Source organism: Vitis riparia, chromosome 9 (assembly GCF_004353265.1).
Source record: "Vitis riparia cultivar Riparia Gloire de Montpellier isolate 1030 chromosome 9, EGFV_Vit.rip_1.0, whole genome shotgun sequence".
Taxonomy (NCBI): Eukaryota; Viridiplantae; Streptophyta; class Magnoliopsida; order Vitales; family Vitaceae; genus Vitis; species Vitis riparia.
In genome coordinates, this window is record NC_048439.1 from 237,947 (window position 1) to 253,821 (window position 15,875).

The 15,875-nt window shown below is 34.7% G+C and overlaps 2 protein-coding genes across 3 annotated transcripts; both read right to left on the minus strand.

Moving 5' to 3' along the window:
- Positions 1-1,035: 1,035 nt before the first annotated feature.
- Positions 1,036-8,236, minus strand: LOC117922217 (proteasome subunit alpha type-5). 2 transcript variants are annotated; one of them, XM_034840268.1, is made up of 10 exons: positions 8,160-8,236; positions 7,965-7,994; positions 7,778-7,859; positions 7,604-7,684; positions 6,919-7,032; positions 6,695-6,796; positions 2,496-2,554; positions 1,818-1,920; positions 1,523-1,588; positions 1,036-1,412 (listed from the first exon to the last, which is right to left on the minus strand). In XM_034840268.1, exons 2-10 carry the CDS (start codon positions 7,976-7,978, stop codon positions 1,320-1,322), a joined length of 714 nt encoding a protein of 237 aa, XP_034696159.1. In that variant the 5' UTR covers positions 7,979-7,994; positions 8,160-8,236; the 3' UTR covers positions 1,036-1,319. The 2 variants fall into 2 exon arrangements, with proteins under 2 accessions (XP_034696159.1, XP_034696160.1); XM_034840269.1 differs by having other exon boundaries at positions 7,965-8,024; positions 8,160-8,196.
- A 2,205-nt stretch (positions 8,237-10,441) lies between these two features.
- On the minus strand, positions 10,442-14,104 carry LOC117921607. Its single transcript, XM_034839547.1, has 5 exons — positions 13,803-14,104; positions 13,129-13,699; positions 12,129-12,630; positions 11,971-12,052; positions 10,442-11,268 (listed from the first exon to the last, which is right to left on the minus strand). Exons 1-5 carry the CDS (start codon positions 13,857-13,859, stop codon positions 11,044-11,046), a joined length of 1,437 nt encoding a protein of 478 aa, XP_034695438.1. The 5' UTR covers positions 13,860-14,104; the 3' UTR covers positions 10,442-11,043.
- Between the last annotated feature and the right edge of the window lie 1,771 nt (positions 14,105-15,875).

Consider the following 15,875-nt stretch of genomic DNA (forward strand, 5'->3'; position numbering starts at 1 on the left):
TACTTCGTTAAATTATATTAATAAAAAACATAAATATATGAAAAGAGTTGAAAATACAATAAGAGTCAATATTTTATTTTTAAAATTTGTAAGTTTTTTTATTTAATTGTATTTAATTTTTAAGTGTTTTAGTCTTAATTGAATTTTTAATTTTTAAATTTCTTACTTTATTATTAATATCAATTAATAAAATTTTATTCAATTTTATTAAAAAAAAAAAAAGAGAAGATGAATGGAATTATATAATATAGGATATAAAATCATTATTAATTAGAGAATTAGGTGTGAAGATTTTTTTCAAAATAATTTGTATCGCATATTATATAATAAAAACTTATAATATGTTTATTTGTGATATATTTTTATTAAATTAAAATGATAAATTAATTTTTAGATAATTTTATTTAATATTATTAAGTAAAAAAGTATTTGAAAAAATAATTATCTAACTTATAAAAAAAAATACCATTTATAAAAATTAGATTCATTTAATTAGTAGCTCAAAACCCACTTTTCCTTATATAAAAAAAAGAAAATATTTTATTTTTCTTAAATATTACAAATAACTTTTTTGAATCAATCAACTCAAAATCCAATCTCAATATAACACTGGCTATTAATACTTAATACTTCACAAAAAAAAATAATAAAAAAAAAACCAACTTAATTGTTAATAATATTAAGTTATACTTATAGTTTAATTAAATTAATTTTTATTTAGATGTTTTTTTTTTTAAAATAAAAGAAGATAAAAACAAACAAACATAACTATTAATAGGATTAGATTAAAAAGGATAAAAACATTCCAAATTTGTAAAACTAACCTCCTCATTCTTAAACTCAAAAAAACAACCCATTTTTGACATAAATAGTCTTCAATATTTTCATTATTTATGCGTTATAAAAGAAAAAGAGTACTTCTACAAGAAAAACAATGAGGATATTTTTATCAAAAATTGATATTTTTTTAGGTTAAAAAAAGGTGAAGGGTTAGTTTTCCAAAGTGGAGAATAAGTCATCCCCTAACAATATGACTTAAATGCAAACATATGCCATCAATTAGCTAAACGGCAGCTCGAAGTTTTGTTAAGTTCATCGAAGGTAGTCTAATCGTAAAGTGCAAGAGAATTGATCACGCCAACAACTGAAGCAGCATGGTTTGAGTACACACCCAAAAAAAGTTTCCTGCGTTTCCCTGACAAAATCCCAAATCAGAAACAAATAAAGATCCTCCCCATAAACTAATAAAATAGCATTGGTGTATGGATATCATGGGGAACGGATTTGAGGTCTGAGGACATCTTTTGTAGGGAGTTCTTTCATAGGCGACTGATGACAGCCTCCACCTCTGCAGGGGTGTATAAATGGTAGGTTGGAGCCACCTTCGCAATGTCCACGTTGTTAGGGGTCACCTGAAATCAAATAACACAATTCAATTGGAGTTATTTACTAAAAATAAAGGTGCGAATGTTATTATTGCTTACATGCAAGAATGCAGATAGCATTAAGGAAAAGCTTCTACCTTTTCTTCCATAACTTGCTTCAGAATGGAAAGAGCTATTGTTTCAGCCTCTTGAAGCGTTAGGTCCTGCAATAGGTGGGGAAAGCAGCGAATTTTCCAGAAAATCATATTATTAAAAAGGATTTTGTCAACTTTAACAGTAAAGAAAATTACAAATAACTTCTAAACTTTTAGCTATCACTACTACACTGAGCCTAATATAGAAGATCTAAAGGGTGCTAACTGGTCAACTGCTAAAAAGGGAAAAGGATAGTTAACAAGTATAACAATTCAATCCTCCAAAAATTGCACATACCTGATTAAATTGCTCCTGCAGAGAACTGTCTGCACCTTCAGAACCTGATCCAATAGCTTTTGCATTACACTGCCAAAATGTTCCAGATGGGTCCGTATAGTATCTGCATCTCAAAAGCTTCTCCTTTCAGCATCAAAAAGTCAGGGAGCCTTAACAAACTCAACAGACAAAGAAACATGGGATTTATTGAATTAACACACACAATGGGTCCTGTGCGTTAGGAACCAGTCATATTTTATATATAACTCAGGAATTCAGTAACTCAGCATGTCCCTTAAAGTACAGCCACCTTGGGTTTTGTTGAAACAAATATCCTATCCTAAGGTTTCAAAATTAAACCATGTTGTAAGGATTCCAAATTGGTGATCAGTTGACAGCATGTACCCCATAACTATACTTGTCTTGAATTCCAGAAGTGCAAATATGATCAATGACTTGGTAAATATTTCATAGAAATGTTCCCAGCATATATTTACAAGTGCCAATGAGAGCCTATTTGTAATAAAAGAAAACACACAGTAGAGTAACTTAAGCCTATTTTATCATAACCATATATTGTATCAGATTAGCCATGTTAATCCGCAGTAAAGCAAATAAAATATGTGAATAAAAAAAGAAATAAGGGGTAAAAAACAACAGCTGAGTTCTCTTTAGAGTCTCAAACAAATTAGAACTTACAAACTGGGCCCATTCTCATCATGACCAGCAATGAGAAGAGATACTCCAAATGGTCGAGACTGTACAGAAACAATATTAGAAACATATAAGAATAGTATCTAATACCACATATTAACAACATATCAAAGCAATACCTAAAGAATCTTGTTTGCAAAAACATAATACACAACTACTTTATAGAAGTCAAGACACTGATTTTGCCTTTCTTAAGAATGAAGAGGTATATTGCAAAACTTGCTTATAGGGGGGGTGGGGGTAAGGACAGAGGTATTTTGCAAGACTCATAGAAGCTCAACAAATATCATGACATGGAAGCAAGATCACTTGGGAAAATAACAAGAAATACTTCATTGGTATTACTATCCCCAGAGAATTTAAACAGGTAACTTCAGAATCAATCCCTTTTACTCCATATGAGGAATAAAACTTCCTAGTGACACATTTTGCTAACCCCTTTTTGGTAGGCAGGTTTGAGTATATCATACCCTTTGATTAAACCATGGGCTCATTATTGTAATCAAGCTTATTCTGCACTTCTAAGTGTCAATACACTAGATAATAATAAACCATTAACTGGTAGCAGTTTTGCATTTCCATTAACAAGTATTCCCTACTAAATACCAAATGAAAGAAAATGGAAGTTTGGATGGCAACCTCCTAAACCATATTATTAAAGTAAAACCACCAGGTTGTATGACAAGCCTGTTTGCACAGACACATCCATGCTTTAGGGGTAATGCCCTGTGGTCGAACCCAATAACCCCAATCTTGAGAAACTTCCTAACATATGATTTTTCCATCTTCCCAAAACTAAACATGTTTATTAGTAAAAACATTAAGTTTTAGTTTCTTAATTTTTACAATTGAATTTCAAACTGTTAGTTGCACCTATGAGGATATTCATGTGTCAGCTATGGTGCATGAGGCTAATTATCTAAATACATGGCTTAGGATCATGGCATTGATAAGTTCATTTTGCACAAAGCCCACTATGAAAGCTCCTTGTTGCTTTACCCTTGTGTTGATTCTTATTGACACCTTGGTTTCTACTTCTTTATTGTGTTAGAATTTGATGACAAGATAATGCACAAACATACATTGTTGTAGATGCTGATGTTAGTCTTCTACCCACGTTAGGATGGAAACATTCATTTAGTATTGTGGGTAAAAAGGTCATCCCAAACATGCTAGGGTGTGCAACAAGGGGTCACTTTCTCACCTTCATATGTTGTCATTACCAACCCATTCTCACTTCATCATGAAGATGTTCCAAGTAGCCATCTTCTTCATCCAATAGATGGATTGCTTCAGCTTGATATCATTGCATTAACCATCACCTATACCTCCCTTGAAGTTGCTTGGTAGTATAGCACCTAGATGTTTCATGCCTCCCCAAGTTGGGGGCAAGATTTAGGGAGCTTAATTAGGCTCGGTGTATCTTCATGGTAGGCTTAACCTACCCTGCCATCAAACGAATGGAATGATTTGAAGTTCTCGGTTTGATGATCAATGTTAGAGACCCCATAAGCATTAGATTGACGCAAATATCCTTGCACCTGTTTAAACTTAACCTAAAAGGAACGAGACCCACTTAGCAAAACATGTATAGCATTTACCACATGTCCTAATAAATTACTTGAATGGACATGCGGCAATATATTATTAGTATATGTATACATGACAGTACATCATTGGTTCATGAACAAATGGCACCATTTTTTTGGTCAAAAGTGTCATCAAATTGGTTATTATTGAAAAATTCCCTATAAATAGGCCTCAAAGATCACAACACCTAAAGGGTTAATTTTTTTTTCTCTAAAGGATTTGCTCTCCAAAGATTATGGTTGTTTACTCCAACTCACTATTCCTCTCAATCCACTCTACATGAGAGCAACCTCTCTTATAAAGAATCTAGCATAGACACTTTAATAATTCTTTTTGCCTGCCATGAACATGGCGTTTCCCATTAAAGTTGCCACAATGCCTATGCAAAATTCTTCATAAGAGATTGACTATGTGGATGGTGAGGTGCCCCAATTCAATGAGAGAATGAAGTAAATTGAGAAAAAGAGTAGATTGAAGCAACTAGTAGTAATCTTTGGATAGAAAAATTTTAGTCTCTATAAATGGCAGCCTTTTAGGCTTTATTTATATGGAATTTTTGGATAAGAACCAACTTGATGATATAACATAGGCCAATAACATGCCACAATATTCAAGTGATTCATTCAAGAAACATGTGGTAATAACAATATATGTCCAACTAAGTAGTCCCCCTTCCTCCCAATCAAGCCAAAACGAGCTCAATAATATTTGGGTCAATCTTGCCTTGGTAGACCTCTAACTCTAGCCACCAAACCAAGATCTTTGAATCATCCCATATACTTTTTGGTTGGAAAAGCCAAACCAACCGAGCCAATTGGACTTCTAGAGCCATGCTTTTTTTACTTGGGAAGACATGAAACACCTCAATACTATGCTACCAAGTAGCTTAAGAGGAAGTATACACAATATTCAATGTGATGATACCAAGTTCAATCAACCTTATGAATGGCATAGAGACAAGTGGGGATACTCTCAAGATAAGGTAAGAAGAAGTTAGTAATATCCACTTTTGAAGGTGAGGAAGTGATCTCTAGATTGTCAATCCTAGTATGTTGGGAATGACCCTTCTTTGATATGCAATACAATGTAAATGCTTCCATCTTGAGATGGATAGGAGACTTCCCCCCCTCTATCTGCCACAATCAAGTATTTACTTGGTAGATTGTCAATCCTACCAAGTAGCTTAAGAGGAAGTAAACACAATATTCAATGTGATGATACCAAGTTCAATCGACCTTATGAATGACATAGAGACAAGTGAGGATACTCTCAAGATAAGGTAAGAAGAAGTTAGTAATATCAACTTTTGAAGGTGAGGAAGTGATCTCTAGATTGTCAATCCTAGTATGTTGGGAATGACCCTTCTTTGATGTGCAATACAATGTAAATGCTTCCATCTTGAGATGGATAGGAGACTTCCCCCCTCTATTTGCCACAATCAAGCATTTACCTAAAGGTAGAGGTATCTACATGGATTGTGATACAATTCTAGCACAATAAACAAGTAAAGGCCAAAGTATCACAAAAAACAGCGTGAAGGTAAAGCAACATAAAACACCCATAAAGGGCTTCACAAGGAGGGAACCCATCAATGTATGAATGTAAGGGATGTATTTACACAATTAGCCCTATACACTACAATGGACACATAGCATATTCTCATAGATCCGATTGGAAATGCAAATTTGAGTATCAACAAAGATATAATATGAGTAATTGATGTTTAAACTATAAGAATTTTCTCTTTTCCATAGTGTTAAGGACCACACCAACCTATAGACTATACTAGCTATGCCATACTAACTCACTCATATTTTCATGAATTTGTCCATTATGAATTGTTTTTTAACAAAACCCACCAAATGCAACATTGCCATTTTGCATGTCTTTCAAACCCAAATGAGGTTTTTCAATTTGTCTTCCTTGTTTTTCCTACTATGCTTCAATATCCAACAAATGGCTCTTTCATAACCCCTTAATGTGTGTTAGGGCAATAATTTTCAATTGTCTACTCTACATAATCACATCAAATATGGAGAAGATGGCCAACTAAGCACACAGAACCAATAATGATTCTCAAATGTGTAATTTAAATGAATATATAAGGTATGAAAAAGCAAGAACCACATCAAATAGTGACCAACAAAACTTAAGTATCCCAACAACATATTGTGCTTTCAGCACCATTGTCTAAATCAAATCAAGTGGAAAGGGTTTTGAGTAGGAATGGAAAGGTTCCAAGTTCGATTCCATACAAAAGAAAAGGATATTTATACAAAAAAATGTTGAAATCAAACATCACATTTGAGAGAAACACAAATTCAAGAAAGGATTGTGCAATTCAAAAGTGAGATGCAAAGAAACAAGCAAGCAATGATGTTCGAGATGCCCATAAATCATTTATTGACAAATAAAAGTAAGGGTTTTAAGCTGATACTTTAGAATGGTATTTTTAAAGATTGTTTTGTACAATATCATAATCATCAGATGCAAACATGGAAGCAAAATAAATAATAGTGTCAAATATTTCACTAGATCCTCAAACAAAAAAATGACAATGGCTAATGGTATTGGAAAGGTAAAGCATTCATAACCATGGATTCTTCATCCCCTTCACCAAATCGCAGGGCAAGGTCACAAAGAGCTTGTGTAGTGGACTCAACAGTCATTGGCTCCCCATATGAAAACCTATGATTCTGTTAAAAGTACATTTAGAAATCAGTATTTCTACACCACAAAGCAAAGTAAAATATAACATCTGCCTAAAAAAAAAAAAAGTAATATACATGAGTATCATCAACATTGTTACAAATGGTACCTGAGTTTCAACTCGTGCATGTTCAACAAGTGTACGAGCATCAGCAATCAATCCACTCATAGCACAACCTATATGCTCATCAATTTCCATAATTTTCTCTACACTGCTGGGCTCCTGAAAGACAATTAAAAAAGAATAAGCTGTAGACGAAGTAGCATAACTTCTTTAAGAAGTTCCCTATTCACATGTCTTTAAAATTAACTAATGTGAACAATTTGAGACTTGGAAAGACTGAGTAAGAGAGGAAATTGCTGATAATCTATGCTAATAAGAAAACTAATGCCCCAGTTTCTCTTTTGTTCTGTCCCTCAAAACTGTTAGTTACACAAAATGCCAAAAAGTCCTGATTCCCTCAACGCTTTGAACTTCCCTTGCTTCTAACCTCTCCCAACTTCTGTCACATCACCACCACATTCGCATCAATCAACTAATTTAGACTGCACATGCATGACATATTTCTAACATCCAGTAACTAGGAAAGAAATGTCTTTCTCAAGCTATTTCAACAATTTTCTCTCTCTTTTCATTGGTTCCAGCCACTGGACTTCAAGAATGCAGTCAAATGCTTCAAATAACTTATCAATAATTTGAAAACTCTCAAATGGGTGAGATTATCTGAAGCTAAAACGAATTCACGGTTGGCTTAACAAAAAAAGAAAATGCATAAACCAAAAGGCACAGATACCAGCAATGGGGAAGTAATGCGTTTCTCGACAGCAAGCACAACACCTTCCTTCGTCTTCAACCCAATTGCAGTTGAACCCAGCTGTAATCAAAATCACAAAAACACCCTCACCTACTGAAAAAATAAATATCAATCATGAAATTAAACAAATAAGAGAAACGAATTTCACCGAACCTTGATGGCCTCGATAGCATATTCAACCTGAAACAATCGGCCTTCTGGGGAGAAGGTGTTCACACCTCTGTCGTACTCAGTCCTTCAAATCCCACCAGACCCCAAAATCAACATTTACATGAACAATAATAAGTAATACAAAAAAAAAAAAAAAACCCTAGATTTGGCAGTGAAAGAGTGCTCTCACCTTGTGAGAAACATTTTGTACTGTTCGGATCTGAAGAAGAAAATAGAAGAAAAGACAACCCTAAATATCAGAATGACAAACCAAAAATCAAATTCCTCCCCCCACCCCCAAAAAAAAAAAAAACTAATGATCGGAATAAAATATAGCCGAAATAACAAGAAAAATGCATTTAGAATTAGAGGTGGAGCAACTCACTGAAAAAGCTCTGCGTATAGTTTCTCTCAGTCTGTGGGTTTGTTCTTCTTGTGTTGTATGTCACTCTGCTTCTTCACAAAGGAAATAGCCTTCTTGCGAAACAAGGCAACTTCGGGTTCGGGTTTGTCTGACTTTTGGGTCGGGTAAACTAGCAAGCCGAACCATCTCCATTTCTATGTACCATCTGGGCCCAATTCCAACTGAACCAGCCCATTCACTGTCCATGCTTGCCCGCATTCAATCCCACTTAGGCCCATTCTGGTTTTTCTTTAGCTTTTCTGGGCCACGTTTGGAAAGCTCAAATGGAAGATGGAAATCATAAATCAGTTTTATTCCTGTTGAATTTGGATTATTTTTAAAAATAGAAATAAGAATAAAAATTTCATTTCCATAAAAAAATCAAATCTCATTCTCGTTAAGATTTTGATCGATCCTTGTTTTGCTTGATATTATCATTTCCGTTCCTATTCCCATGTGTATTTTATGTCTTGAAAAAAAAAAAAAGGATGATTTTTAATATTTTCAACAAAATAAAAATTCACTTCATATATTAAGTTTTTTTAAAAAAAATTCTACATATTCAAACCGGGGACATATTATATTATTAAAGGGTTTTAGTATTTTTTGAAAATGTATTACTTATTTATATTTTAATTTCATTTATTTATACATTCATCTAACAAGGTAGATTTCATGCTTTTTATTTATATTTATCGCAAATAATATAATCATTACTTATAGTATGCCCTGTCCGAAATGACAGTATTTTTTTGTTTTACTCCTCGTAACTCTTCCTCTACTAGACATGGGCAGAATAGCAGAGTAAGTATAAGTATTAGTAACATAACAAAAATGCATTATTCGTCATTAAAATGCTTGCTCGCGATAATTGTGGTCTCTTGGAAGAATCAATGATTGCATCTTTGATACATTGCTAGTACTAGTACATCTGAGAATTTTTAATTGGCTAGTTGTAAATAGCCCCAAGATTATGGAACAAAGGATTATCCCGGACCTACACCGAGGTATTGATGGTGATTATCAAATATTGCAAAATAGAATCATATGTATGAAATAATTAGGGTTTCGATGGGTAAAGAGTTTTATTGTACTCTCAAATATTATTTTTAACTTTGAAACATTATTTCTCAAGTTTAAGAAGCTCAGGTAAATAAAATTTTAAATACTTATAAAATAAAAATAAAAATAAATCAAGAGAAATGGCTATAGAAGGTATGACAAGGTTAAGAACAATATCCCTAGGTATGAAAGCCCGTCCATAGATGAAATCATATATTAAAATATAATAGTATTACTCACCAATAATGTGGCATTTTTTTAAATCTCTTTTGTGGGTCTCACATGTTTCTTTACCTTATTCGCCCTAAGTTATTTTATATCGAGTGAGTCTCATTGGCTATGCTTTTTTTTTTTTTTTTTCCCTCTTTCCTTACACGTCTCTTCTACCTTTAATTGTGGTCCCATTTAACATGAAATAATGGATTGTGTAAATTGAAAGAGACTTGCATGACAAAGGTCTTATCTTTACTTTCTTATACCCCCGTTCTTAGTCCACATACCAAATGTAACGAAAAGGTTGAAAATTTAAGTCATCAAGATTAAACAAGCGTATGCAATGGATTCATTGGTGCATGTACTCTAAAACATCATCATCAATGTTCTTACATATACTCTAAAATGTCATCATCTTTTAGTTTTGTGAGTGGTTTTTTTTATTATATGTAGTTATGTTAGGTTATATTTGGTTCCCAAAAAATACTGAAGAAAAAAAAAATATTAAGGAGAATGATTTTCTCATATTTGTGTCCTATGAAAAATATTAAAATATAATTAAAAATAGTTATATACTTAGACATTTTAAAATTATTTAATTTTTATATTGATGAGTTAAAATAAATAAAACAAGTATTAAGTAACAAATAAAAATAGTTTATTAAGTTTTAATCTATTTTTATGTTTATTTACTTTTTTTTCCTTTATATTTTCTCTCAAATTTTTCGGAACTAGACATAACCTTAAGATTTGATAATATAAACTAAGGAATGTAAATTTGGTTCTGGGTTAATGCATGTAATCGTAAACTCTTTTCCATGTATACATTCAAAAATGCCCCGTGACTTTAAAATGGATTATCTACCCAGTTAATGGAACCATATATATATATATATATATATAGCCAAAAGACCTTTTTTGGGTACCTTGTCTCCTTCGTATCTTATTAGTCGATCATGTTTTTCATGCATTGGTTAGATAGATTTCAGTGCTTCAAAAAATTTCCTGTGTTTTTATACTGTCATCCAGAAAAAAACAACATTAGAGGGACAAGATTGCAGGCTAGATGCATGCATGGCTATTTGGATGGGGTTAGGCAAGGCAGGCTGGTTACCGTAAAGAGCACATAAGACATCAGAGTGTATCCACTGAGATATTTGGCAGTGCTTGCTCTAAAAGAATGGCTCATCCATCTGTCAAAAGGAAGAAACGCCAAGACCATAGATCCAACACCCACATCCATAGGCCCTCCTTCACCCTACATAGTCTGCTTCTGCTACCTTTTGTTTTTGTAAAGCTCTAGCTTTCCACTGCACTCTCACAAAAGCCTACTGCCCATCAGTTCCTTGCTAAAAAGTTGATTGCTTTGTTACTTTTCTTCTACCCCAAGTGTGGATAATGCTGAGAAATTTTGAATGTATGAACATGGTTTTAAGTTGGCAGACAGTGAAAGCTCACATGGGCTTCAGAAATGAGACAGTTCTCAAAGATAGAAGCTTGGTTCTTGCCGCTGAGGAAGGGTAAAGTCTGGGTTTTCCTGGACAGATGTAAGATACAGAAATGAAATTCTTTCTGGTCTTTACTTTATTATTTAGTGATGAAGGTTGTTGCAAGGGAAGCAGCCACAGGAGCTGTGGGCAGAGAAGTTTGAGTTGTGTTGGTTCAACATCTTCTGAGCTTGCTCAGCAGCTCTTTGAATTTGCTCAGAGTGTTGCACCTGGGCCGATGCTCTCCACTCCTCTGCTTTTCTGTGTACAACTGCCATTCTCTTCATTAACTTCTCTTCAAGATTTGATCTCATCTTCTGTATTTTCACCTGAAAAATCATTGAAATGAACAGACTGTAAAATCCCAAAAATCATACTTTGTAAGTAGGCGAAAAACAAGCAGTGGCATCTTTTATTAATGATTAGTACCACCATTATCTTATTCATGAGGAATTAAAAACTAATCTCAAGGAAGAGAGTCAGTCTCCCCTCCTCTTCTAATTCCCAGACCTTCACATGGGCTCTACAAATACAACTGTCTTGCATGAAGGCATGGCCTCCCATGATTCTTCCTCTTAAGGAGTGAAAGCATATAATATAACAGCATATTTAGGTGAAGACACTACAAAAGAGGTGGACCAGCAAAGAAAAATAAAAGGGGAGGAGTGTCTGGGAGCAGTGGGTGGCTCGAGGAACACCCACCATGCCAACGATAAACCCGACAAAATTTTCCAACTTTAGTCAACATAATACAGCCATTTCATATGCGGGATAGCACATTCTTAGACTCGGAAGGTTTTGATTTTTAATACTAAGCCACAGCTTGGCTGCAGCTCACAGGTTCTTTCCTATCAAACCGATTTTGCAACTATAGAATTATGGGCATTAAGTTTTGTAATATCCCTACAAATGGAAAAGAAGACATGACTAATTAATTAGATATATCTTGATCTTATGCTGCTCATGAACATGAAAAATGTTAACAAGTGATGGAAGTAGGTAAAAAAGGTTCTTGTGATGGAGAACAGTACCTCGAGCTTTCTTGATTGAGCTTCTGCCTTGGCCTTCTGTAGATTCACCCAAGCTTGGATTTTTGCTTCTTCTCTTTGATACCTGCAACTCAAATCAGAATTGGTGCACGACATAAGATAGAAAACAAGAGAATTCCAAAGCTCAGGCGCCAAATTACCTGAGGCAGCACTTGGTTTTCTCCTCTTCTTCCCATGAAGCAGATTTGGTCTCTGAGATACTCTTTCTGCAGAAATTGCCTGTTTCAGAGTGTCTAAGGCTCTTTGATACCTCTTCTTCTTCCTCCTCCCTTGAACTCCAATGAGACCCAACCGAATCAAATTGTGTACCAAGCTGCAGCTTAGCTAAATGACACTCTTGCAGCTGGGAAATGTCAATGGTTGTGTTGGAGCTCCCTAATGCCAATGGGCCTGACCTATTAGCAGGAGTGTTATGGCGGGCTGGTGAGGAGCTTTTGATGGGTGTATGACACCTTGAAACTGTGGAACTGCCAATTGGAGTCATCTCTGTGCCAATGTCTCTGTGGTGAACCTCATGAAACACTTCTGTGGCTGCATCTTTCATGGATTCATCCACTGAGTTTCCAAACAGAAACCCTTCTTTAGTTGGTTCTGAGTATCTGAAATTTGGGAAAATTGGGTCCACCCCATCTGTGAACTTATCTGCAGTAACAAATTCAAATGGGAGTCATGGTTATTAAATAGCTTTAATATTGCAATTCCCCCCCCCCCCCCCCCCCCCCAAACAGCATTTGGGTATGTACAAAAAAAGGCTTACTTTTGTAATACATAAAAAAAAAATGATCATCTTAGAGAGGATGATGGTCCCTTTGGTTGCTAGGAAAATAGAAGAAATTAAAATTTTCAGTCTGTTTGGGACCCCAGAAAGAACACATTCTTCTGAGTCAAACTTGTACTATGTTTTCTTCTTTCCTTTGCTTCCCCACAAACAAAGTTTAAATCCATTGACCATGGAAAGACCAGAAAAATAGAGTGAGGTAATGGGAAGTTAAAAAAAAAAAATCAAACCGCGGAGAGAAGCAAGAGTTTTAAAAGTGGAAGACAAAAGAAGAGAATGATGATAATGGTGGAGAGAAAGAAAAGGAGTTGGTGGGGCAAGTAAAGCAAAAGTGATGAAGCTTTTGGAATGAAGATCTTAACCTTTTAGAAGTACATCTGCCGAGGCTAAGACCCCATTGAAAGGTCTGGCTGAGTTATGATGGTCCAAAGCTACCGGACTTGGAAAGCCTGAAGCCACCTTTGAGACCTTTTCCTCAGTGACCCTGCACTTCTCCGCAAAGACCTCCACTTGTTGCTTCACCTCATCACATTGCTTTGAAACCTTTGAGGAATCTGAGGGTGGCTTCATGGGGTGAGCAGGGGATTCATGGCAGGAGCTGCTTATCAGCCATTTCTCTGCATCATCCCATTTTGAAGGAAAGCTCTTTCTGGTGAGATTACCAACACTGAAGCTGAAAACAGGTCTGCCAGGAGTGGGAGGAGCTTCAAGCTTCCTCTGTGCCACTGAGCTCACCCCCTCCCTCCTCCTCTGAGCTGAGACATCAAGAAAACCTCTGCCCCCCTCAGCGGCATTGTTTGCCATCGGAAATGACTTGACAAACTCAGAAGTCTCCTTGAGATTGAGCTTGCAGAGTGGGTCAGGGAAGGTATCTGCAAATGGGTTGCCCTTGCTATTCCCACAGAGGCTTGTGTCCCCTTCCAATGATGTTTCCTGAAAAAAATAAAATAAAAATCCAGAATGAATGAACAGAAAGCCACAGATAGATGGGGGGAAAAAAGAAACGAAAAGAAAAGAAAAGAAAAAGGAAGCATACCCCAAGAGAAGCAAACAAAGGAGGAGCTTGAATGTATCTGGGGCTGGTGAGATCCATGGGGGGGTGGTGTGGGGTGAAAAAGGAGTAGTGAGGCAAGAGATAGAAGCTATTTGGAACCTGGGGCTGGGGGTGATGGGATTTGTATGAGATTCAGAAGAATCATATTGATAAAAGAGAGTGAGGTGGCGTTGGGAAAGTGACTGAGGAGGCAGTTGAACAGGAATGCCAAACAGGGAAAAAGCATTGACTGCAAAGGAACTAAGGTCTAAAATACTGTTTGAGGAGAGGCTCACATGGAGAAGGAGCTCTTGCTTCAAAACAACACTACAGTCATGTAGTTCAATTCTCACAGAAACAAGACAAAATAGTACTTCATCAAAAGAATAGTGTGAAGGCCTTGGGAGGTGGAAAGAAAAAGCACTCATCACTCCTCATCTCTCAGTATAAAATTATACAAACCCCCCAACCATCATTGTTTATTTTGAGTTCTTTTGGGGAAGCGAAGCTTCTTCCTTTGGTTTTTTATTCTCTCCCTTCTCCCTCTCTTCTCAACTCTCTCTTTATTTTAGCCCCTCTTAGAATACGGCTTCCATGAGCATTATCACTCCAATTTTATTTACTTTATACCATTTTTACCTCATTTATTTATATCATCACATCATATATTTTTACTTATATTTAATAACCTAAATTTCATCCTACATTTTCAATAATCCAAATTCAAACTCGGGTATCCATTCAATGCCTTAATGGTTCTTTTGAACTCCTTGCCACCAATTTTGCTTATAGTGGACTAATCATGTGTATCAAGCAAATGTAAACACAGTAGATCTGGGTTACACCACTCTAACATCTCTGTCTTTTGACCAATTAATTTTAGGCTGATGTTCAATAAAATAAAGTCATGACATCAGCTTAACTTGCTAATTAAACCTAAGGGTTTAAGTTATTAGATAAGGATGAGACAAGGACGTCCATTTAACAATTTGATTTGGACTAAGACCCTCTAACCCATTTTTTTTATTCTTCAAAATGGTGAGATTTATTCTAACACTACTTTGAAGTACTGATTCAACCTAAAAGCATAATCTATTAAATGCCCTAATAAAAATATAGCCTTTTTTGAGATACAATATCTAATTGTTTGCTGACAAAATTTGTTTCCCTTCATATGCATAAAAACCTTTTTCTTCTTCTAAAAAAAAAACATAAATTTTTTTTAGGTCAGTACGGAGATGACTCTAAGTGTAAGGTGGTGTTTGTTTTTTTACTTAATTCAAAATAGAACTTTAATGTTTAATAATGTTAAATATTAGGTTGTTTGTTTTTATAGTATTTTATTTATATTAAGTATTTAAAAGTAAAGAAAAATTAATATGTTATCTTTTTATTTAAAAAAAATTACATGTTTTGACTTTTTTCATTTAATAAAAAAGTTATAATAAGTCATAAAAAAATAAAAAACTTAAATTTTGAAAACAACTTGATTTCAACAAAAAAAAAAAAAAAGTCCAAGAAACAAATACCACCTAAATCTCCCTTTTTTTTTATATAATTGATATTTACGTGATGTCAGCCATTATGGTTTTACTTTTTACAAGCTTTTTCTCAGGTCTACAACATTCCGTTTTTGTCAAAAGCATTCAATTTTTTCCATCCCCAATCTAAGGGATTGGTACCCTTGAGCAGCAAGGTGGATGCTGTCAATTTTTATGCACCTTTCTTTGAAGAAATGACCATATATGGATCATCTATCTTTTCTAGAGAATAAAAAAATGTCGCTTGATTTGACAAGTATAAACTTTTGTAAATAGGTTAGAGAAAAATTTGTGATACCAATTTATCGGTCAAATATAAACACTAATGTACAAGAACAAGGAAAAATTGAAATCATGATACAAAGTAAAACTAAGATGGAAAGGAATAAAATGTCTAGTACAAAGTAAATAAGCCAAAGTGGACTCGGAATTCATGTGGCACCCTTTCATTGGAGATATCTTTGTTAGCATAGGGTATAATAAAAAATAACAACTATGATACACTAGGCTTTGTTGTTGTTTGTAGGGTGGAAGC

Coding starts and splice junctions, on each gene's coding strand:
- LOC117921607 (XM_034839547.1), bottom strand. CDS start 13,859: ATGGATCTCACCAGCCCCAGATACATTCAAGCTCCTCCTTTGTTTGCT. Junction 13,700..13,802: donor CTTTGTTTGCTTCTCTTGGG/GTATGCTTCCTT, acceptor TATTTTTTTCAG/GAAACATCATTGGAAGGGGA. Junction 12,631..13,128: donor GGCAGATGTACTTCTAAAAG/GTTAAGATCTTC, acceptor TTGTTACTGCAG/ATAAGTTCACAGATGGGGTG.
- LOC117922217 (XM_034840268.1), bottom strand. Junction 7,685..7,777: donor ATGCTATCGAGGCCATCAAG/GTTCGGTGAAAT, acceptor TTTTGATTACAG/CTGGGTTCAACTGCAATTGG. Junction 1,921..2,495: donor GATGAGAATGGGCCCAGTTT/GTAAGTTCTAAT, acceptor TTTGAGATGCAG/ATACTATACGGACCCATCTG.